Consider the following 19781-nt stretch of genomic DNA (forward strand, 5'->3'; position numbering starts at 1 on the left):
TGGGTGCTGAAGAGGAGATAGTTCAGTGCTTTGTTTTTAAAAAGTCGTCCCTTCCCTCTCATACCACCCTGTGGGGAGGTGGGATAATGAAAACCAGCGACTGAAAGTAAGGCGCAGCCTTTGCTGTGAACATTCCAAATTTAAGGTAGGTTCCAAAGAATCCTTTTCTGTATCGGCCAGTGTTGGGCCCTTCCCTGTCCTTCCGACATCTGTCCGGCACAGAGCTCAGGGCTGCCCAGCAAACACAGATTTCTTTGAAAAATTAAAAGGTCATGGATTGTTTGTTAAATTACTCTGATGCTATTGCTCCATTTCCCCTGGTTAGGATTGACAAATGTGCAAGCCTGTTAATTGCAGGACTGCCTGGGAATGGCTTCTTGGTTTTTAATCGGAGTGTATAAAAGTCTCCAAGCATTGAGGCACCTACTCTAGGTCCGCTCCCTGTTGGGTAGATGAAAAGATGGGCCCTTGGGAGTGAATGACTTGACTAGGGGCTACAATCTCTTGCAAGGAGGGGGCTCTGACTCCAGCAGTTTTTATCCTTGAGAAGTCTTTTTTGAATAAAAGGATTTAATAGAAATTAGTCTGAGTAGCCTGGTCTCAAGTCTTAGATGATACTTGTAACTTTTAAGCTTATGTTTATCAGACATGAATTTGACTGTTCATTCAACAAATAGGTATTATGGGCAAGGCACAATATATATTTCATTTGGGGGATATAAAGGAAAAGGCAGGAATGACCGCTACTCTAAAGGAGTTTACATCCTGCTGTATCCGTCATCACAGATTTGTGGAGAACTCTTGAGTGAATGACTTTAGAGGCTAATGTGTACATGGAGAGCTGAAAGATAAAATGCATTCCCTGACTCTAGATTTGTGTTTTAAGGGAATGGAAAAGAACCATCTTTGTGAAGACAAAAGAAATGACAGGAAGGTACATTAAGTCTGGGGGTGGAGTGGGGAGAGAGACAACAGGAATTCATAGGTCACTGAAATAGTCCATGGATTTCAGTTCTTAAGAGTGTTGATGCCTTGCTAGTTTCAAAAAAACAAAACAAAACCCAAAACCCTCCCAATTAGTTGTTTGATCCAATTCTATACGACTCCTTGAATTAGGTTTTTTATGGGCATTGTTAAATCATAATGCTCATGAACAGGTTGATCAAGAGTTGATGAATTATTGTTTTGACCACAGGAATGAATGAAGTGGTCTAGGAAGGTGTGGAATGGTTACAGTCAGCATTGGTGAAGCTGTTACCTACACTAATTAAGTCTTTTGAAGTATTTAATTGTGGGCATGAAGTCAAACCATGTGTTTGATTTATGAATATAATAAGACTGTATGTCAACTGCAAAGTTCTCTTGACTAAATTAAGTGAATATAATAAAAGTCATAGAATGTTGCTTGTGCTTAGATTTCTAAACTATCTTGCCTTAACTCTTAAAAAATACCTTGCCCCCCCTTTTTTTGTGGTAGGAAAAGCTAACCCCTAGTTTTGGGTTGCTGGCCACATATTGATCATTTCACCAAACCTGGCTTAGTTTATAGCAGAGAGTGGAATCTACTTTGTGAGAGCATTAGCTTTTAAAAGTTCATCGACATTTGCTAATTTTCATATTGTTTTAATTATAGTAAAAAGTAATACGTAGTGAAAGTATGATTTTCCTATGGTTTTTGAATTCTCATATGAGATAGTGCAGATGTAAGTATGTCAAGGTTATTTAGGGTATTGATTCTTGTAACATGCTCTTGTTTCATGTCTTAAAATGGTTTTATTCCTAGAGAATGAGAATGTGTGGTTCTTATTAGGAAACAAAGCACTGAAAGGCAGTTACAGATAGTCACTTTTTTTCTCTCCTTGTCTTGCAGATGTGTTTGGGGACAGCAAACATGGACGAGTTCTTTTCATCAGAGAGCCTTCTCTGAGAAGAGCCCAGAGGCGGCAGGCGCTTTGAGTGTCCCTCCCTCCCCTGGAACACCATGGCAGGTTTCAAGAGAGGCTATGATGGGAAAATCGCGGGTTTGTATGACCTGGATAAGACCTTGGGCAGGGGCCACTTTGCCGTGGTCAAACTCGCCAGGCACGTTTTTACAGGTGAAAAAGTGGCTGTGAAGGTCATTGACAAGACCAAACTGGACACTCTGGCCACCGGTCACCTCTTCCAAGAAGTCCGCTGCATGAAGCTCGTGCAGCACCCCAACATCGTGCGCCTTTACGAGGTCATTGACACTCAGACCAAGCTTTACCTTATCCTTGAGCTTGGAGACGGAGGAGACATGTTTGACTACATCATGAAACACGAAGAGGGTCTTAACGAAGACCTCGCCAAGAAGTACTTTGCTCAGATAGTCCATGCTATCTCTTACTGCCACAAACTTCACGTGGTCCACAGAGACTTGAAGCCCGAGAACGTGGTCTTCTTTGAAAAACAGGGACTTGTCAAGCTGACGGACTTTGGCTTCAGCAACAAATTCCAGCCTGGAAAGAAGCTTACCACAAGTTGTGGCTCTCTTGCGTATTCTGCTCCTGAGATTCTGCTCGGGGATGAGTACGACGCTCCTGCTGTAGGTAGGTCCTTGTCTCTGCCCCTGCGTGCCGGAGCCAGGTGAGGAGGTGGGAGGGGGCATTGTGTGGGGAGGACGGCCGGAAGGCCAGGGGTCTGGTCACCCCAGAGTAGACTGGCCTCGTTCCCAGGGGCCTACCTGAGGAGTGGGATCCAGCTTAGGGCAGAAAGCCAAGGACGTTTGGCGTTTACCAAAGGCGTCCATGTGTCCACTCAGCGTCATTCTTGGTTCTCTCAGTCCTGAATGTCCACGTTGGGTGGTTGTGGCCACCTTGGCTCAGGGTCAGTATCTGGAGGCTCCTGCTCTCGGTGGATGTGGACGGGGGCGCTCACTGGGGCTCCCCTGGCCTTGACCCTCTGCCGTACACAAGAGCTGTGTCTCTCCTCTGAGGGCCTCCTTCAGGAGGGGCCATCCGTCCCATGTGTGTGAGGACCCGCCAAGGGGCAGGGGCGCTTCTGCTTCTCAGGCCACCCTGCTCTTCTCGAGGGGAGGGCTTGTTGGGCATTTCTCCTGAGATACCGGCACCTGGGGAATTGGAGCGTCAGGGCAGCCTGAAGGCAAAGCCGGCGCTCAAGGTTGAGCAACCAAGGATGTCCCCCTCGTCCAGCAAGACCCCAGGCTCTTCCCCTCTGTGATCAGATGGAAACCACTGACCCTGTTTTCACTGGTCTGGACAAAGCTTCTCGACTGGATTCTCCTCATTGGGAATTTGGGGAAATTAGGTTGATGTTTGCTTCAATACCATTAATCACAGTCAGGACAAGCGTATGACGTGGGCCAGCGGTGGCCTCCTTGTCTAGCCCAAGCCCTGCCCCAGTATCCTTAATAATGGTCCTCCAGCCTTCAGAAATGGAGGCTCTTCTCAGAGGTCAAGGGCACCCCATATACCGCCTGGGGCTCGTTCCATTTCCTGTCCTCTGCACCCAAAGCCCCCAGCAGCCTCCACTGCCATCTGCAGGCCTGGCTCCGGCCTCCTCTTTTCCAGGAGGCTTTTCTTCCCCCAACCTCCCCTGCTAGAAGTCAGCTTACAGACAGCGGTTAGGGTTGGGGAGCTCCTCAGGGAGGCAGCGAAGGGGGGCCGCAGCACCCAGAGGCAGGAGGACCTGAGTGCAAATCCAGCCTCACCCTTCTTCACTGTGGACACTGCACTGGCAGCATCAGTTTCCTCAACTATAAAATGGGCATAAGAACAGCACTGACCCCCCAGGACTGTCGTGAGGCTCAGCCACGATGATATTTGTAAAGTGCTTAACACAGGGCCTGGCTGCTCCCCTCCCCCCTCCCCCCTTCCCTCTTCTAATGCAGATTGGCCATCTTTCTGCAGCCAAGCATCTTGCATCCACGGACACACGGCCAGTGCGTGGGTCAGAGACAGGACTCGATCCCAGGCCTCCCTAATCACCTGCCAGAGGCGGGCCTCCTCCAGATGGCTGGATGGATGCCCTTATTAGAGCGGAAGGGCCTCCAGGCCAGGTACCGCCTTGTTATCTTTCAAGCTACAGTCAAGCAACAAACATTTCAGAGTGCTCCTGTCAGCCAAATACTTCCTGTCCTCAGGGAGCTTACATTCTCCATTCTTGGGGGAGGGAAGACGGGTCCATCCATAAATGTATGTAAAATACATACAAAGAACTTCACATACATTATTTCACCGAGCCACAAAAACTAAACTAAACCTCTGATGATCCCTGCCCTCCAGATGAGAGGAGTCCGAAGCTCAGGCCGAGTGATGTGTCCGGGGTCGAGCAGCCACTAAAGCGCATTTTGAACCCGAGTCCTCCTCCTCCTTACTCTCTCTGTGCCACTGCTGCCTCTCCCTAGTAGGAGCTTCTCCACTGGCCTTTAGCAGGGCTGAAAATAATAACGTAAACAAGAGTGGCATAAGGACCCAGTGGCGGACTCCTTTGCAAGCAGCCTTAGCAAGGAGGCATCTCTGTTCTGTGAAGTACAAGTCTTTCTGGCTGGTCCTCCAGGGGCCTCCCTCTGCAGCCCTGCTACCCCAAGGCCATCACTGTTGAGGCTTCAGTTTCTTTAAAAGTTCTTCATAGATGTGAATTTAGCGTGGCTGCCTCAGTATGTGGCAATCGTGACTGCTTCTTGGGAAGACTTTCGCTTCCTAAAGTTACTGAGGCTTCTAATCACCAGTAAATCCATTTTTAAAACATTGTTCAGATTACAACTGGTAGCATCTAGATGTTGGCCACATTTGGTTTCACCCAGCCCATCTTAGGCTGTGTCTCAGGAGTTGAGTGATTTTGACTCTGCATCCTAGCAGTGGGCATATTAACTGAGAGTGAACAGACATTACAGTTAATTGTAGTAAGTCTGGTGGTTTGGAAGGATGGGATGGGGATGGTTCTTGCTTGAAATGCCCTCGAGCTCCATGACACTGAGGCTTTGGGGTTCCCCCCATGGTGGAGATATTGTCAGGTGGCAGTACCTTTTCCTAAGGCTGGGTGAGCAGCTCAGTGGAGGAGACAGAGACGCTGGGGTCGAGGAAGGCTCAGAATGCCAGTCAGGGCACCCTCCTGCCCCCTGGCCTGGGGTAGAATCCTGACATGCTGAGAAGATGATACAGGTACTGCATAGTAGCTGCCCTCTGTGTGTGTGTGTGTGTGTGTGAGGTGAAAGGTCTTTTCAAAAAGCCTTGAGATTGTTTTTAATCTTACATTTTGTGTTAATTTGGGAGTTTTTTGTTTTCAGTTCTTTCAGTCTTGTGTGAGTTTTCATGACCCTATTTGGGGTTTTCTTGGCAGAGAGACTGGAGTGGTTTGCCATTTCCTTTTCCAGATGAGGAAACTGAGGCAAACAGGGTGAAGTGACTTGCCCAGGGTCACATAGCTAGCAAGTGTCTGGGGCCATTTTTGAATTCAGGAAGAGGGCTCTTGACTCCAGGCCCTGTACTCTGTGCACTAGGACACCACCTAGCTGCCCCTGCCTTGTGAGGGGCTTCCCAATAAGCTGCCCTCCCTCGCCCCTCCCATAGAACACGTCAGGTAAATCCAGCAGACCTGGTGATCATTCCTGAGCCCACACTGAACGCTTCTTACCCCGAGGATGGTTGTTGGCAGCGAACCTTGGCTCTGCTCTCTGGCCTTGCTTCTCGGGCCTGTGTCCTCAGCCGCCCTCCCCTTGGGCCAGCTCTCTCAGGGACTTCACTCCCCCAGTTAGGAGGTGGCCCTGTCTGCCTTTTCCTGTTTGTGCCCGCCTCTACCCCTTCCCATGGTGCTTAGCACATAGTAAGCACTTAGTCATTGCTTTTCATTCATTTATTCAGAGTCTTGCATAGCCAGGGGCTAGAGAGCTGGGCTCAGTCCAGAGGGCCAGGCCCTTGGGGGTTGTATAACCCTGGACAAATCATAGGGATCTTACAGAGGGATGCATCTGGCCGAGGTCGAGCAGCTCCTCTGTAGGAGAGCCCAGAGTTGGGACCCGGGCCCCCTGACTTCATCTCCTGAATACTCTCTAAGCTAGAGGGAAGCCAGTGGTCTCTGCTGGCAGCGCCGAGGGCTCCCTCTTCCCATACGTTTGTGCATCTCCCTTTGTTCAGCTAGTCTTCACTGGTCTTTTTTTTTGGTTTGTTTTTCTGTTATAAACAGCCTTTTTGCAACTGTTTTGGAAACTATTGAATACATTGATCCTTTCTGTCATTGGCCCCCTGAGGATTTGAAACCAATAGTGAGATCCCTAGATCCAGGTATTTTGGGTGGGGAAGAACATGGCAACAGTAGATGAGTGACAACCAGCCCCCATCAGTGAGAATGCTGTGGCCCACTCTTCCCACCAGCCACTCTGCTCCTGAGAATGTCGTGAGCCATCATTGTTTTTAAAGTAAAAGCAAATTAATTGTGGTTCAGTTTCTGAGAACTTTGTAACACCCTCAGAAAAAATCAGAGTGCAGCCTTTGGATGTTGCCGGGCTGGGGACTGACTGTTGCTTTAATTCTTGGGAAGTCTAGATGAACTGTTTAAACTCTTCATTCATGTGGTGAGATTGAAGGGCTCGAAGCCCAGTGGATGGAGAGCAGGGCAGGGCTGCCCCGGGGCCTCAGAGGCCAGGCCATCCCTCCCCAAGCTCCTCATTTTACATATGAGGAAACTGAGGCCCAGGGCAGCTAAGTGATCTGCCTGAGGTCCAGCAGGCTGTAAGTGTCAGCTATTAGATTGGAAGCCATATCCTCAGACCCAGAGCCAGGGCTGTACCTTTCCACAGTGACCACATAAAGGTGGTGGCCTGGGCCTGGAGGAAAGGGCCTCGTCAGGGGAGGTAACAGGCTGGCCACGTGATCAGGGAGCAGGTGAGAGATAGAGGTGGATGGCCTGGCTTCTTCACTGGCGTCCTTGAGCTATCAGGAGGGAGCAGGAGGAGCCCCAGGCCCCCTTTTGGATGGAGTATGACCTGCTCAGCTGGAGGGCGTGTCCACATGATGGGTCAAAGAGCCATGGGCTTATTTTGAACAATGGGGAAATATGAAAATGTTTATCAAAGAAAGCGAGTTTAAAAAGATAGAAAAATACATGTACACATACATACGTAGCTATATGTCTGTATATACATGTGTATGTGTCTGAAATTGCCTCTTATTTCCTTAGTAGCCAAAACCTAGGCAATAGCTGCCTCTGCGAGCAAAACTGTCAATTGGAAAGCAGATCTGTAGACCCCCCCAAACTTCCCACCATCTTGGAACGTGGGGCAGGTGGGTTACGTCCAAGGGAGAGGTTTGTGAGGGGAAGTGCCTTGAGCTGGAGCCTTGCCATGTGATGGTGGACAGGGTTCTGGCCCCCTGAGCCTCCTGGTGTCCTGATCTATGAAAGAATGATGAACCCACTGGCCTGTTTACTGCATCACAGGGTGGCTGTGGGGAAAGTGCTTGCTCAGCCAGTCCAGGAGCTTTGGAAATGACTGATGAGCTTTGGGTCCAGGTTCACACTCCTCCTTGGCCCAGACTTGTTTTTAACAGGGTTCCACCTGCTTGTAAGTTGTGGCCAGTGGGGCTTGGGAAGGGAGAAGGCTTCAAAGTCCCTGGGAGCCCACTCATTTGACCTTTGTAAGAAAGGGTGCCTGCAGGGGGCAGCTAGGCGGCGCAGTGGATAGAGCACTGGCCCTGGAGTCAGGAGGTCCTGAGTTCAAATCTTGCCTCAGACACATAACACTCATTAGCTGTGTGACCCTGGGCAAGTCACTTAACCCCAATTGCCTCACCAAAAAAAAGAGAGAGAGAATATAGACGGGTGTCTATGCTTCTTTCTGCTTTCTGAAAATCAAACCTATAAATTAAATTTTTAATAAAGCAACCTAAGGAAGCACACCACCCCCAGTTTCCTTTCCTTCTCCATGTGAAGATGCACTGGGTGCTCATTGTCTGGCCCGTTCCAGAGGCAGCCACCGCTGGCTCCTCCTCTGTCCTGGGCCCCACCCCCACCCCGTGCCCTCCAATCGCATGCTGGGCTGGCCTTGGTAGTTCTGTCTGCACACCATGGCCAGTGGTGGGCGCCTTGTCTTCCCTCACCCAGCTACCCCCAGGCCCATGTCAGGCCTTTCTCACCTCTTGTCCTAGGCACATCCTCCACGCAGGTGGCCAGGATGGAGCCTGGGAGTTCCTCTTCAGAGCCACAATTAGCCCCAGGGCACCGATTTGAGGGGTGCCCAGCTTGTTCCCTCTGCCCTGTGCCCGAGGGCGTCCCCTCTGCCACCTGACGTCCTATGTGGTGGAGTGTCTCTGCTGAGCCCCCTTCTCACCTTCCCCGGGGCCAGCCGCCTCCCAGCAGTGAAGAAAGTCTCTGTTGGTGGCTTTACTCTCTGTGGTGCCTGGGACAAGACAGACCCTTCTCGTGCAGCTGTGACTTGGAGTGCTCCGTGGCCTAGCTCCCCAGCCTTTGTCCTTTGTTGTCGCACCCACGCCATCTCTCCTTCTAAGCCCTGCTGTCTTGTAACTGGATGGGGAGCTGATCCTCAAACGCATCGCTTCCTCTCTCTCTCCCAGGAGAGACTGTTTTCTCTCTGCATCCTTGGAGTCAGGAAGCCCTGGGTTCCAGCTTCTGATATCACTGGCTCTTGGACCCTCTTGGTGCCCTGGGCACCTTTCTGACCCTCAGCTGTGGAAGAGGTGACAGCTGCATTGGTGGAGAAGGTTTCCTGTTGTGGAATCATCCCTAGCCCTCTATATCCTAGGTGCTGTCATCCCAGGGCCTGAGGAGTTGGATTTAGGGCTGGACAGAGGGGGAGGAGTCATGTGGTCATCAAGGCCTGCCTCTCCGGGGGCGGGGGAAGGTGCTTAATGATTGGGGAGCTGATTGAATGAAAGTTTATAATTCAGAATTCTAGAACCATCTGGACACTTATTTACTTTGTATTTTGATGGAACAAGGGCCTGGGTAGAACTGGAGAATTTGCCTTGGTGAGAAAACTATTTCATGGGGGAAATGTAACCTAGTTAACCCACTTGTGGGGAGAGGTATGGGGCCTGGAGCAGACCCTGTTATTAGTGGGTCTGTTGAAAATATGTAACATACCATTGTTGGATTTGAAACCTCTGTGTGTGTATGTGTGTATGTTGTTGAGTTCTTTCAGTTGTGTTGACTCTACATGACCCTATTTGGGGTTTTCTTGATTCTGGAGTGGTTTGCCTTTTCCTTCTCCAGCTCATTTGACAGATGAGGAAACTGAGGCAAACAGGATTAAGTGAGTTGCCCAGGGTCACACAGCTAGTAAGGGTCTGAGGCTAGATTTGAACTCAGGTCTTCCTAACACCAGGCCTGGCCCTCCATCAGCTTCCCCTGACTGACCACCCAGGGGGTCCAGGCCATGATCCCCTGTAGCTGAGATCTCTGAAAAATTCAACACCACGCAGCCAGACCTGTGGGTGAGCCTCTCTGAAATGGGCTGGATCACTCTCATGAGAAGCAGTCCACGTTCAACCTAGATATGGGCATCAAGCAGCTTTAGGATTTGGGTACCAGTGATGCCTTGAACAACCCAAGCAGTAGGTACCCAGATGATCTTCAAAGACGTATTATAAAACCCTAAAATGTAATACACATCTATATGTGTGAAATATTTGAAATCCCTAGTTTTGAACCTAAAACCTATTCTAAAAACATTTATAACATTAAGGCCATTTCAGTCAATTGAACTTTCAGATATTTGTGAAAAATTGACACCAATATTTTAATAATTCTTAAAGTAGAAGCAGTTTTTTACATGGCAATTTATACTTTTCAAAGTGTTTTCACACACATATTTCACTTGGTCCAGTTCTCACAGAAGCCCACTGAGGCAAATCGAGCGAGTGTATAATGCTGTATTCATATATATGAACTTATAAACATATACAAAGCATATGTGCAATTTAACATGTGTATATTAAAAGAAAAAAGCTCCACCATTTCAATACTCGGCTATGTGGAGAACGCAAAACCTTTCTGCTCCTGGGGTGTGTGTGTGGGGGTACTACCAGTTCCTCTTTCAGAAACATGAGTGTGAGGGCACGAGCCGTGTATCCAGCCGGCTCAGGGCAGGGCACGTGGGGTCCAAGCCTGGTTGCTGAGGAAACCAAACTGCGGTTATGTAAGGAAGTTGCATGTGTAGCTTTGGGGTTGTCATGGCTCCGGAAACATCTCCTCGAGCAGCCCTTTCACAACCTCATTTCTTTCTGTCTTTTTAAAATTTATTTAGTCTTTTATTTTTCCCAGTTACATGTAAAAACACTTTTTAGCATATTTTCGAAACTTTGAGTTCCAAACTCTCTCCCTTCCTTCCTCCTCCCCCAGTCCCCCCATCAAGAAGGCAAGCAATTTGATATAGGTTATACATGTGTGGTCATGCAAAACATTTCCATATTAGTCATGTTGTGAAAGAAAACATAGACAGAAAAAAAAGAAAGAAGAAAAGCCTCAATAAAAATAAGGAAAGTTAAAAAAAATATGCTTCAGTCTGTATCCAGAGACCATCAGTTCTTTCTCTGGGGGATGGATAGCATTTTTCATCCTAAGTCCTTCAGAGTTGTCTCGGATTGTGATATTGCTGAGAATAGCTAAGTCATTCACAGCTGATCATCTTACAATATTGCTGTTACTTTGCACATAGCACATTTCATTTTGCATTAGCTCATGTAAGTCTTTCTAGGTTTCTGAGAGTATCCTGCTCATCATTTCTCATAGCATAACAGTATTCCATCATAACCACTTAGCACAATTCATTCAGCCATTCCCCAATTGATGGGCATCCTCTCAGTTTCCAATTCTTTGCCACCAGGAAAGAGCTGCTATAAATATTTTTGTATATATAGGTCCTTTTCCTTTTTTTTTTTTTTATCTCTTTTAGGATACAGGTAGTGGTATTGCTAGATCAAAGGTTGCTAGATTGCTAGATCATAGTTTTATATCCCTTTGGGAATAGTTCCAAATTGCTCTATAGAATGGTTGAATCAGTTCACAATTCCACCAACAGTGCATTAATTGCACTAATGCTTCATTTTCCCCGCATACCCTCTAACATTTGTCATTTTCCTTTTCTGTCTTATTAGCCAATCTAATAGGTATGAGGCAGTACTTCAGAATTGTTTTAATTTGTATTTCTGCAGTCAGTAGTGAGTTAGAGCATTTTTTTTTTCATATGGCTGTAATAGCTTTGATTACCTCATCGGAAAAGTGTTCATATCTTTTGATCATTTATCAGGTGGAGAATGGCTGTTATTTTTATAAATTTGACTCAGTTCTCTATATGTTTGAGAAATGAGCCCTTTGTCGGAGAAACTTGCTTCAAAATTTTTTTCACAGTTACTATTGCTAACTGAATTTCCCTCTATCTAACCCCACATTTATTCTCTTTTTTTCCTTTCACCTTGTCCCTCCTCAAAAGTGTTTTGCATCTGACTACCCCCTCTTCCAATCTGCCCTCCCTTCTTTCACCACCCCTCCCCTCCTCTTATCCCCTTCCCCTCCTACTTTTCTGTAGGGTTAAGATAGATTTCTATATTCAGTTAAGTGTGTATGTTATTCCCTCTTTGATCCAATTCTGATGACAGTAAGGTTCACTCACTCTCTCACTTTTCCTCTCTTCCCCTTTACTATAAAAGCTTTTTCTTGCTTCATTTATGTGAGATAATTTGCCCCATTCTACCTTTCCCTTTCTCCCAATATATTCTTACCCTTTAATTGTATCTTTTCAGAAAACAACCCTTCATATTCAACTCATACCTGTGCCCTCTGTCTATGTATACTCCTTCTAATTGCCCTAGTAATGAGAAAGTTCTTACGAATTACAAGAGTCATCTTCCTGTGTAGGAATGTAAACAGTTTAACCTTACTATAAGCCCCTTATGATTTCCCTTTCCTGTTTACCTTTTCATGCTTCTCTTGAGTCTTGTATTTGAAAGTCAGATTTTCTGTTCAGCTCTGGTCTTTTTATCAAGGGTGCTTGAAGGTCCTCTATTTCATTCAATGTTCATTTTTTCCCCCTGAAGGATTATACTCAGTTTTTCTGGGTAGGTCATTCTTGGTTTTAATTCTAGCTCCTTTGCCTTCCGGAATATCATATTCCAAACCCTCCAATCTCTTAGTGTAGAATCTGCTAAATCTTGTGTGATCCTGACTGTGGATCCACAATACTTGAATTGTTTCTTTCTGGCTGTTTGCAGTATTTTCTCCTTGACCTGGCAGCTCTAGAATTTGGTGATAATATTCCTGAGAGTTTTCATTCAGGAGGTGATGGGTGGATTCTTTCAATTTCAATTACCTTCTGGTTCTATACTGTCAGGACAGTTTTCCTTCTTGATAATTTCTTGAAAGATGATGTCTAGGCTTTTTTTTTTTTTGGATCATGTCTTTCAGGAAGTGTAATAACTTTAAAATTATCTCTCCTGGAACTATTTTCCAAGTCAGTTATTTTTCCAGTGAGACATTTCACATTGCTTTGTTTTATTGTTTCTTGATTTCTTGTAAAGTCATTAGTTTTTATTTACTTAATTTTAATTTTTATCTCTTTTTTCTTTTTCTTTTTTTTTTGGTGAGGTCATTTGGGATTAGTGACTTGCCCAGAGTCACACAGTTAGTGAGTGTTATGTGTCTGAGGCTGGATTTGAACTCAGGTCTTCCTGACTCCAGGGCCATTGCTCTATCCACTGTGCCACCTTGCTGCCCCTTAATTGTAATTTTTAAGGAATTATTTTCTTTAGTGAGCTTTTATACCTCCTTTTCCATTTGGCCAATTCTACTTTTTAAGGAGTTTTTTTCTTCAGTGAATTTTTGTGCCTCCTTTTCCATTTGGCCAATTCTTCTTTGTAAGGCATTCTTCTTCTCATTGGGTTTTTGACAAACTACTCCAGTATCTCTCTCAAGAAAACCCCAGATGGGGTCAGGAAGAGTGGACACGACTGAAACGATTGAAGAAGAGCAACATAAAGTCTTGTCGAGCCATTCCCTTTGCTTCGGATGTTGAGATTACCTCCAGCATGTGTATGTGTGTTTTACAATGACAAATTATGCTGCTCTGAAGTCTTTGGCTCACTCTCTTTTTTCTTTTGGTTTAATGACACTTGGACACTGTTTTGAAAAAATTTGGTCCCTAGCTTTTGACAAACCAATCCACGATGGATGGGAAGTTTCCTTAGGGAACTTTTAACTGCTTCATATATACTTCAGATGTCAGATTCTTATCTGTTATATTTAACCTGTTTTTCTCAATCTGTCCTGTTTTATTTTCTCATTTTGTTGTTTTGTGGTTATACAAATATTTTCATCTAATAAAGAGACAGCTGAACTACCTTCAAGTCAGGAAAGCGTGGGTTCCAGCTTTGCCTCAGACATGCGCTGTCTGTGTGATGATGGACAAGTCAGCCTCTCAGAGCCCCAGGCATCCCTCAAAGACTAGAACCAGAGGAACAGCTGCCTGCCTTGCCAGCTGGCAGGGATTGCCTCGCTCACTAGTCCACGTCCAGAGGAAGCCAGAATTCTCAGATCTTGGGTCTCAGTGCCTCCAAAGTCTTGTCTTGTCCTTACAGTCCATGAATCCATAAACATTTGGTTCTTTACTAGAGGTGGGGCCTGCAGAGGCCAGAAGAAGCTAGTCTCTCCCCTCAAGGAGGTGACATTGTGTTGGGGGAGATCAGGGCCTGTAATAATACACTAAACAGCTACAACAGGGATGCACACTGTTTTCAGGGAGAGGTGCTATCAGCCTTGAAGATGAGGAAAGGTCTGCTGCAGGAGGGGATGTCTTACCTGAGCCTGGACAGGGATTAAGAGGCCGGGGGGGAGGGGGAGGGCATCTCAGGGAAGGAGGAAGCTTGAGATGGGCGATGCAATGTCCCATGAGAACTAGCTGTCCATTTTATCTGTGGAGCAGAGTCATGGCCAAGTATGGAAAGGTCAGTTGGAGGTAGGATGTGGGTTTTATGTGGCACTTGGATCCTGAAGGTGGTGGGGAGTCCCAAGATGGGCTTGGCCCCCCACCTGTGCACAGAAAGATGTAGACATTCTTCTCTGTCTTCATCAAGGCCAAGCTTGGTCTTTGCAATCCTACAGCAAGCTTCCTGTTTCGGTTGGTGTGATTGAGACGTGTTCAACAAAACAGGTAAAATTAGGTCACGTTAGTTTGTGGCTCTGTTGGAGTTTGACCCCCCTGGTATGGACGGTGTGTTGAGACTGGGAGGTGGCTGTTCTTGCCTTGGAGCCAATGAGGGCGCCTTCCGAGGGTCTGGGAGCTCCGGGAGGATTTGTGTTTGCCGCTGGAGGAGGGTGGCCAGACCTGCTGGAGATGCCCGGAGAAACTGCTTGGTTCACTTTGGCTTCTCACCAGAGGCGTCTCTTCATTTGTCGGTCACTTTTCCTGCACGACCCCCCCCCCACCCTTAAGGTTTGGGGAGTGTCGAGTAGCTCATTCTGGATGGGAAGGGGTGCAGCAACAGGTGGTCCAGTGCATGTGTCATTGTCATAATAGCACTTTATTTCTTTGCAATTATACCCCATCTTCTAAAGATATTGGAGAATTAGTATTAACGTCTAGATCTTTTCTTTTGCTTCCTCATACTTGAAATAAGAAATTTAAGGAAGGTCTTTCATTATTAACTAAAATTAGAGATCCTCAGAGCTGGGAGGAGGGGAGAGAAGAAGAGAGAGAGGCTGTGATTTGCCCAAGGCCACAAAGCTAAGTTAGCCAAGAAGCAGGGACCACAGCCAGGCCCTAGCCTCCCTGTGCCACTGTCAGAAGGACAAGTGCAGTGCCCTGTGGGTAGCCTGCTGGGCAGCTGCCTCTGTCACCAGGGCATGACAAGAGAAACGATTTTCTCTTTAGCTTTGAGTTTCAAAGAAGGATTTGGAGTGGGAATGAGCTGGGAGTGGGAATGCTTAGCTTGTTTTCCTGTTTCCCCGACGTGGTTGGTGGATAAGATCAGTCCAGAGGCCCGGAGATGGGTCCTTTCGAGACCATCTCTCCTCCTTTTCTCCCTTGCCTTCTGAGGTGACTTGGGCTTTCCCTGGCTGGCCAGCTCTCTGTCCTCAGAACCGGGCCTGCCAACTTTCCCTTGATTTACAGCTACAGAGGGCAGAGACAAGCTTGAGGTAGATGCATGGTGTTGTGCTGGGCATGGAAGGCACAGAAATTGAAGTGCCTGACTGCCAGGAGCTGACATCATCTTCCCATGTCTTCAGGACGGGGTGGGGGGAGGGCATCAGGAAAAAGGCCTCCTGTACAGATGAGGAAGGGAGAACACTCCAAGCGGGAAGGCAGCCTGGAAGAGAGAGTGTCCATTTGGGAAGTGGTGAGTAGGCATCATCAGCCTGGAAAGAGAGGCTGGATCAGGATTAAGGAGGCCTGCATTCCCCAGCTGGTAAATGGTCAAAGAATGGAAACAGACAGTTTTCAGAAGAAGAAATCAGAGCTGTCTATAGTCAAATGAGAAAATACTCCAAATCACCATTGATTAGAGAAAGGCAAATTAAAACAACTCTGAGGTATCACCTCACACCCATCAGAAATGACAGAAGCTGGAGAGAATGAAGGAAAAATAGGGGCACTAATGCACCACTGGTGGAGTTGTGAACTGGCCAACCATTCTGGAGAGCAATTTGGAACTATGCCCAAAGGGCTAGAAAACTGTGCATACCCTTTGACCCAGCAGTACCACCACTCAGTCTCTATCCCAGAGAGATGAAAGGAAAAGGACCCACGTGTACAAAAAATATTTGTAGCAGCTCTTTTTGTAGTTGGCAAAGAATAGCAAATTGAGGGGATGCCCATCAATTGGGGAATGGCTGAACAAGTTGTGGTGTGAGTGTAATGGAATACTGTTGTGCTGTAAGAAATGACAAGGGGAGTAGTTTCAGAAAAACATGGCAAGACCCAGATGAACTGATGTAAAGGGAAGTGAGGAGAACCAGAAGATGATTGTGCACACTGGAAGCAGTGCTGTAATGATGATCAGCTGTGAAAGACTTGGCCACTCTGAGCAACACAGTGATGCGTGATAATCCCAGAGACTCAGGAAAAACGCTCTCCGTCTGCAGAGAGAGAACTGATGACCTCCGGGTGCAAAGTGACGTGTGGTTTTCTTGCTTTTAAATTTTTTTTGCTTTTTTTGTGATGTGGCTAATGTGGAAAGATGTTTATGGGATTTTACATGTATAATTAATTGATATAATGTTGCTTCTTTCTCAGTGAATAAGGGAGGGGTAGGAGAACAGGAGAGAGTTTGGAACTCAAAATTTAAAAAGAAAAGTGTTAAAAATAAATAGTAATTTTTAAAATGTTTTAGTGATTCAGGAGGCCTCTGTGCCACAAATGGAGAGGTGTCCATAGTTTTTTCTGAAGTCAGTGGTGAGCTACAGAGGCTTCTTGAGCAGGGCAGTGATCTGATTAGGCCAGCACGCTAGGACTGTTGGTTTGGCTGCTTTGGGGAGTCCAGAAGGAGTGAGGGAATAAGCTTGTATCAAGCACCAGGCACTGTGCTAACAACGGTGGGAGGTAGTGCTGTCATCCCCATCTTACAGATGAGGAAATTGAGGCAGACAGATGAAGGGGCTTACCCAGGGTCACACAGCTAGTGAGCGTCCAAGGTTGGATTCGAACGCTCGTCTTCCTGACTCCAGGCCCGGCGCTCTATCCACCATGCCACTGGCCGCCTCATTGGAGAGACCGCAAGGAGGTGCGACTGACAAGACAGCGCCTGATGGGCGAGGGAAGAGGTGAGGATGATTCTCTGTGGGGATGGACTGAATGTCCAGAGAGGGGCTGCCTCGCCCAGAAAGAGGGAGTGTGAGGTAGAGGTAGCGCTACCTGGGGAACGTCCTGGCAGAGATGTCCAGCCCTGGACTGGAGGTGTGGCTGTGACTCAGGAGGGCAAGCCGCCCCTGTTGAATGGGGAGTCGCCGAATGCGGGGGAGCTGCTGATGAGGGCAGAAGGAGCAGAGGAGAGGGCTCAAGACAGAGCCCCAGACAGTATGGCTGATTGGGAGACAGAGGTTTGGTTCATAGATGCTTGGACTTCTGTCTCTAATGCAAATAAACCAACTTATACTAAGTCTGAAAAATAAATGATGTATTTATGGCATCATGGACACTACAGGGGCAGGGTAGTCTGTGACTGAACACCACCATAGTCGTGTTTGGGGGTCCAAGAAATGACCGTCCTCTTCAAATGGCAGAGGGCCACGTGTTAGCAGCTGGTGGTCACACGTGGAAGTAGGAGTTAATTGTGTGAACTCTCCCAGAGAGACGCCGGTCCTGATATCAGGTATGACAGTCTCTTGATGTTCTTTTGCTGAGTACGTCTGTGCATCACTTCTTTAGTAGTGCTAGTCTACGTTTATGTACTGCTTTAGCTTCTGAAAAAGCAGTTTGTTGAGTACATCCCGTGAAGAAGATAAAAAAAGTATCATCCCAGTTTTATAGAAGAAAGAATAGCATCTCGGAGGGATGAAGGGCCGTGTGGCCAGTAAGTTTTGGAGCCTGTCCTCAAAATCTGGCTTTGTGACCCTGGGCCAGAACTTCTTTTCCTCTTCTGCTTAGCTTTTCGTGGTCTGGAGCTTCACCTTAAATGAGTTCACGATGTGCTATTCTGGGCAGGACAAGGATCTGCCGGGGCCTGTGATTGCAGTGCCAGGGCAGTACCTTCTCCACCATGTTGCCTGGAATCCTGAGGGGAAGGGACCTGACTGGGAGTTTTCCCAGCTTGGGGCTGTTGCGTTGTCCCCTGTGCCACGGCCGCCTCCCCTCTTGGAGGTCTGGATTTCTCTCATGTTGAGCTCATCGAGACTTAGAGGAGCTAGTCCAAACTTGTCTGTTTTGTTGGGTGGGTCCTCCTTCCCCATATGCAGATTGCATCCTCTCCCCACCTTCCCCTGGTGCCTGAACCTCCCAGAATTGAGCCAGTCTAGCTCCTGGACAGACTGACACAGTCAGTCCCTCACCTGGTCAGTCGGTCCCCTGAACCTTTGCATCTTGGGTGGAATGGAGAACGTTGAGTTTTACATCAAAGTGTATACTTTGCTGGTGTAACTTTCAAAAATCCAGGTCGCCTCCAGGCCATAATGAGGCATTATTATTTCAACTCATAAGCGATAGGTAATCAATACTTGGAACATTAGTTTAAAAACTCTATTTGGAAAATATTTTGAATTTCATTTTAGCCAATGCTTTTAACCTAGCCCCTCCCAAATTGGATGATAAAAAGTGCCATCCTGGCCCAGACTCTGTTTTTTGACAGGAGGGAACAAGGTCACTTGTGTTGGGAGAGTACAGCATTGTCAGTCAATAACTCCGTCATCTGACTTGGGAGGAGCTCGTCCAGCCTTGGACTAGAGCCCCTGTTGTAGCAGAATCGGCTACTTTTCTCTTTCTTTTCTTGGACTCCTTGTGAAAGGGCCCTTATGTGGAGGGGCGAACCAGCCTGATGGGAAATCCAAAGGCCTGGAAGATGGACAGCTCCCAAATGACAAAGATTGTGTGGGTCGTTTGTCTGCCTTGGGGTTGAATCACCTTCCCTGAGTCAGGCACTCAACTCAGTGTTTCCCAGATTAATTGTAGAAGAAGATTTTTAATTTTTTCAAGCCTTTCCATTTTTCAGAGATTCTTCGAATCATCTGGAAACAGTAGTGACTGAATGTGCTGTGGTTTGGGTTCGTTTTCTTCCCCTCTTGTTTTACAGTTTTCTCTTGATTTCTCATTACTAGCTGGCAAACATATTGTGGGCATGTTTAAAGAAGAAGACAGATACAAACAGAACTAGCTGGGTGCGAGAGTGTGCAAATCAGTACTTGTTTTGTTGGCTGCACTGGCGTTTCAGGGAGATCGTGATCATTTTTATTCCAGACCGTTACCGAGTTTGTTCCTTTTGTACAGTGACCTGGAAGGTGGCCTCCTCCCTTGGCATCCACAGAATGAGGGAGAAGCAGGACGTGGAAGATGATCCACGTGTCCCTCCTGTAGTGCTTCACCTGAAGCCTCAGACTTGGGGGGTGTGCCAAGCTGAGGATCGATCAGTGGGGAAGACCTCTTGTGTTCCTGGGGAAATGGGATGCTGTGGGATGTGGTCACTAACTCAGTTATCAGAGCTGGGCATTGAGATTGGGCAGGGGGTGTCCTTAGGCAGGTGAGAAATGCTCATAACCGGGGGACAGTGTAGAATGCTCAAGACTGAGAAAGCAGCAGACGGCCCAGAAGAGAAGAAGAGGTTGAAGGTGCTGTTACAGCATCCCTGTGCTTTACCCTGTGAGCTCTGGGGTTTGGCAGTAGACTCAGCCATTCCTAGTCTATAGCACACTCTATTTTACAGGCGAGAAAACTGAGGCTTATGGGAGTTAAGGGATTTACCCAGGGTCATCCAGCTAGTAAGTATAGAGCCACCATTGGAATCTGTCTCCTGACTCCAACGCCACGTTCTGTCCATCCCACCACGTGTCTGCACGTGGATGAGTGGAGGGGAGAGATGAGGGCCTTCCTTTGAGTGAGGGCAGCGTCCTGAATGAAGGGCCAGAAGCGTCAGCCCGTGTGATGTATTCATGAGACAACAGGTGAGTCACTCACTTTATGTCGGCCAACACCTAAGCACCTACCACCACGTGCAAGACGTAGAGGGAGGCCCGTCATGGAGGAGGTAGAGGGCTGGCCTCTGACTCACACAGGACTCCAGACAGATCACCTTGGGAAGTAGAGGGGGTTCTTTACTCTGCTAAATGTACAGGCCCAGATGGGTAGGAATATAAAGGCGCGGCCCTCACGG

The 19781-nt window shown here is 47.3% G+C and overlaps 1 protein-coding gene across 2 annotated transcripts in view; it reads left to right on the plus strand.

The window, feature by feature from the left end:
• SNRK (SNF related kinase) overlaps nucleotides 1-19781 on the plus strand; it is a 59539-nt gene that overhangs the window by 18022 nt on the left and 21736 nt on the right. For both annotated transcript variants that reach the window (XM_020993188.2, XM_078151169.1), the window contains exon 2: nucleotides 1871-2570. In XM_020993188.2, the coding sequence (XP_020848847.1) occupies nucleotides 1982-2570 (589 nt within the window). In that variant the 5' untranslated portion in view covers nucleotides 1871-1981. The remainder of the gene's footprint in view (nucleotides 1-1870; nucleotides 2571-19781) is intronic.

Source organism: Phascolarctos cinereus, unplaced genomic scaffold (genome assembly GCF_003287225.1).
Source record: "Phascolarctos cinereus isolate Bilbo 61053 unplaced genomic scaffold, phaCin_HiC Scaffold_1;HRSCAF=81, whole genome shotgun sequence".
Lineage (NCBI taxonomy): Eukaryota > Metazoa > Chordata > Mammalia > Diprotodontia > Phascolarctidae > Phascolarctos > Phascolarctos cinereus.